This window comes from Egretta garzetta, unplaced genomic scaffold (assembly GCF_000687185.1).
Source record: "Egretta garzetta isolate BGI_Z169 unplaced genomic scaffold, ASM68718v1 scaffold108, whole genome shotgun sequence".
NCBI lineage: Eukaryota > Metazoa > Chordata > Aves > Pelecaniformes > Ardeidae > Egretta > Egretta garzetta.
The window spans coordinates 1,798,916-1,799,820 of record NW_009260614.1 but is presented as its reverse complement, the minus strand read 5'-3'; the positions used below and the strand labels follow the sequence as shown (position 1 = coordinate 1,799,820).

The 905-nt window shown below is 68.3% G+C and overlaps 1 protein-coding gene across 1 annotated transcript in view; it reads right to left on the bottom strand.

Moving 5' to 3' along the window:
* The window catches only part of LIMK1 (LIM domain kinase 1), a 10,917-nt gene extending 10,780 nt beyond the window's left edge, over window positions 1–137 (bottom strand). Inside the window, 1 exon segment of the mRNA XM_035900523.1 lies at window positions 6–137. Coding sequence (XP_035756416.1) covers window positions 6–55 — 50 coding nt within the window. The 5' untranslated portion in view covers window positions 56–137.
* Between the last annotated feature and the right edge of the window lie 768 nt (window positions 138–905).

Genomic DNA, 905 nt, shown 5'->3' with positions numbered 1-905 from the left:
CTCACTTGGCTCCGGCGCTCAGGACGTGGCTCTTCCTCAGCACTGCCACCAGCATCCTCCGAGGACGGGGCGGGGAGCACCCCCGTGCCCCACCGCACACAGCACCCTCAGCCCCACGGGGACCTCCACCAGGTCCCAGCCAGCCCTTGCACCCCCAGACCCGAGACCTTCCTCCTCCTCGGGGCTCCCACGGCTCGAGCTGCTGGGAGGGCGCGAGTGAAAGAGGAAACAGGGAGGGAGGGGGCCGGGTGACATCAGCCCCGTCACAGCCACGCTCGCCCGAGCATCCGGGTGCGTGCGATGGCCTGGCACGCGTCCCCGCCATGGCCAGAGCAGGGTGGCGTCCGCTGTCCCTGCGGAGCATCCCGGTGTCCCCGAGGCTGTCCCGGCTGGACCGCAGGCTCCTACCGAAAGCAGTCGGCATGCCAGTCGGCGTTCAGCGCCTGCAGGTACTGCCCATCATAGATGCCCTGCCCACAGCTCGCACACACCGGCAGGTCGGTCCCTGGATGGAAGAGGAGGTGACACAAGTGGGGGGACAGGGCTGTCACCTCCCTCTCCCCCGCAGCAGCACCCAGGCACAGCCCCAGGATTAAGCCCTTCTGCCCAGGGTGATGAATTCCAGCTCCCTGGCCCCTACCCATCCACCCTGTAACAGGGACAAGGTCATGGCACTGATGTCCCCAGGGCTGGGGACAGGGCAGGGGTTCAGCGCAGTGGCACCAGCTGCAGCCTGCACTGTCCCAGGCCACCTCCAGAGCCTCTGTCCTGGGGGACACTGCCCTGCCTGTGGGTGCCCACATCCCCAGGGGTTGCTGGGTGCCCGCAGGGGCAGGGGGATGGCACGTGGTAGTGTTGGGGACCAAGGATGTCCCATGAGGGTGCTGGAGGGGGTGCAGGGTTCG